The sequence below is a fragment of the Palaemon carinicauda genome, chromosome 17 (assembly GCF_036898095.1).
Source record: "Palaemon carinicauda isolate YSFRI2023 chromosome 17, ASM3689809v2, whole genome shotgun sequence".
Taxonomy (NCBI): Eukaryota; Metazoa; Arthropoda; class Malacostraca; order Decapoda; family Palaemonidae; genus Palaemon; species Palaemon carinicauda.
Window position 1 is genome coordinate 91,861,594 of NC_090741.1, and position 2,231 is coordinate 91,863,824.

At 39.6% G+C, this 2,231-nt stretch overlaps 1 protein-coding gene across 1 annotated transcript; it reads left to right on the forward strand.

The window, feature by feature from the left end:
- Positions 1-579: 579 nt before the first annotated feature.
- Positions 580-2,053, forward strand: LOC137656449 (uncharacterized). The gene is made up of 2 exons (XM_068390625.1): positions 580-711; positions 1,241-2,053. The coding sequence occupies exons 1-2, from the start codon at positions 580-582 to the stop codon at positions 2,051-2,053; spliced, it is 945 nt and encodes a 314-aa protein (XP_068246726.1).
- Positions 2,054-2,231: the final 178 nt, after the last annotated feature.

The window sequence follows — 2,231 nt, forward strand, 5'->3', positions numbered from 1 at the left end:
AAGGATCAAAGATATCACCGGTTTGTATGACGTTTTGATTTATCTTCTACACTTCGTTACTGGCAGTGGCTGTGCCTTCCTTTTGGGGATAAACCAGCACCAAACATAGCTAGGATGGCTGTACGCACTTTGGCAGATACATTCAAGGAGGAGGAACCTATTGGAGCACAGTTAATTAACTGTCGATTGTACATGGATGATGTGATTGAATCATTTGATAAGAGTGAATTAGTTTTTACAGCCATTGATCAGGTGGATCGGATACTAGAAAAGGGCTTCTTCAGAATAAAAGAATGGCATTCTAATGACCCCTCTGTTGACCGATGCCCAGAAGACAACCAAACACGAGTTTTGGGTCATGTATGGGATAAGGTTACGGATAGTGTGTCTATTCAGCTAGACAAATTCAATGAGGAGTTTTCAAAACTAACAAAGCGAAATGTTGCTAGTTTGGTGTAAAAGTTGTGGGATCATACAGGTATGTTATCTCCTGTAACAATTAGATAAAAGATTTGTCTTCAAGATTTATGGGCTAGTGGAGTTGGTTGGCATGATGAATTGAGTGAAGAACAAATCAAAATGGGAAAGGGACATGATGAAATGAATCAACTAATTGGATTTAGACTAGATCGGATGATAAAGCCAGAAGATTCTCCAGGAGACCCTCAACTTCATGGATTTAGTGATGCCAGTGAATCTGCCCTAGGATCTGTGATCTGGCTGAAATAGAATACTTCTCCTGGAGTAGAACTGAAATTCGTCATCGCAAAGTCTTTAGTGGCTCCGTTGCAACAGCGTTCTATTCCACGTCTTGAGCTTGCTGCTGCTGTGGTTATGGCTAGACTTGCCTTGCTTGCTTTGCAAGTGGTTTGCAGGGTTACTACCATGAAATTTTGGACCGATTCAGAAGTAGTGTTGACCTAGGCTCGCTCTCCTGCCAGAACCTTTAAACCATTTGTGTCAGCTATAGTTCAGGAGATTCAGGATGCTTTGCCAGGATTTTCAAAAGAATTTTGCTATGTTCCTTCACAATTGAATGCTGCCGATACATTAACCCAGCCAATAAAGCCAAGTGAACTACAAGGATGGATCAATGGTCCTGGTTTTTTTTCTGAACAGTTATCAAGATTGTGATTTTGGGGAACCGACATATGATTTTCAAAAGAAGCGTTGTATTGTTAAAGAGTACACACCAGAATCTCTTAAAAGGATCTAATTTCTTGGAATTTTGGCTGATGAGAGTTTAGAGGAAAGATTTACAGAACTCTCTTCAGACTGGAATAGACTTGTACGAATAACTGCTTACTGCCACCGTTTGCTATTACAACAAGACCTAGAAAACTGTCAAAGTCATCTAGAACCTAAAGAAATACAAGAAGCAGAACTGGCTTTATTTTATGCAAGCCAAAAGTCTTTAAAAAATCAAGATGAAGTTAATCATAAACAAACTAAAAAGCTTGACCAAAAGTTGGACGAAAAAGGCATTTTAAGAATTGGAGGCAGACTACATAAGCTCCATTTACCCTACGAGCAGAGGCATCCAGTTTTATTGGTGAGGAATTCTTCCCTGGCTGAAGCATTCGCTCAGATGATTCATCGATGTACAGGTCACAAAGGATATAGAGTCGCAATTGCTTTAGCTTTTAAGCGCGGAGTTTACATTATTGGAGGAGCAAGATTATTTCAGGACATTGCTTTCAAGTGTTGTTTCTGCAGAACCAGACGTCACCTATTGTTGGGCCAACAGATGGGGGAACTGCCAAATTTCAGAGGTGAATCCAATACCCCCACCCCCTTTAGCAGAGTGGCATTAGATTTCTTTGGCCCTATCAAAATAAAGTTAACTCATAATACAAGCACTGAAGGAACTATAATGATCATAACTTGTACCGTCACTCGTGTCATTTCTCTTGAACTGGTCGATTCATTGTCTTCAGATGCTTTTCTCTGTGCTTGGAGAAGATTTACTTGTAATCATGTAATCCATCCAGTTTTGGCAGTAAGTGACAGAGGACGAAATTTCATAAGGGCTCAAGAGAAATTGCAGAAGTGAATAAATTCTTGGAACTAGAGACTAATGAAGGATAAGTTTGCAATTGCTGGGACAAAATTTGAGTGTAAATTCAACAAACCTCACACTTCTCATATGAATGGTGTTGTTGAATCCTTTATTAGAAGCTGTGGAAGAGGTTTAGATGTAGGAACAGATTATCACCACAAGAAATTCAGTG

Excerpts from the sequence above, each read along its gene's own strand:
- LOC137656449 (XM_068390625.1), top strand. The coding sequence starts at position 580 with ATGGGAAAGGGACATGATGAAATGAATCAACTAATTGGATTTAGACTA. Across the intron at positions 712-1,240 it reads GTGAATCTGCCCTAGGATCT|AGTTTAGAGGAAAGATTTAC; the intron begins GTGATCTGGCTG and ends TTGGCTGATGAG.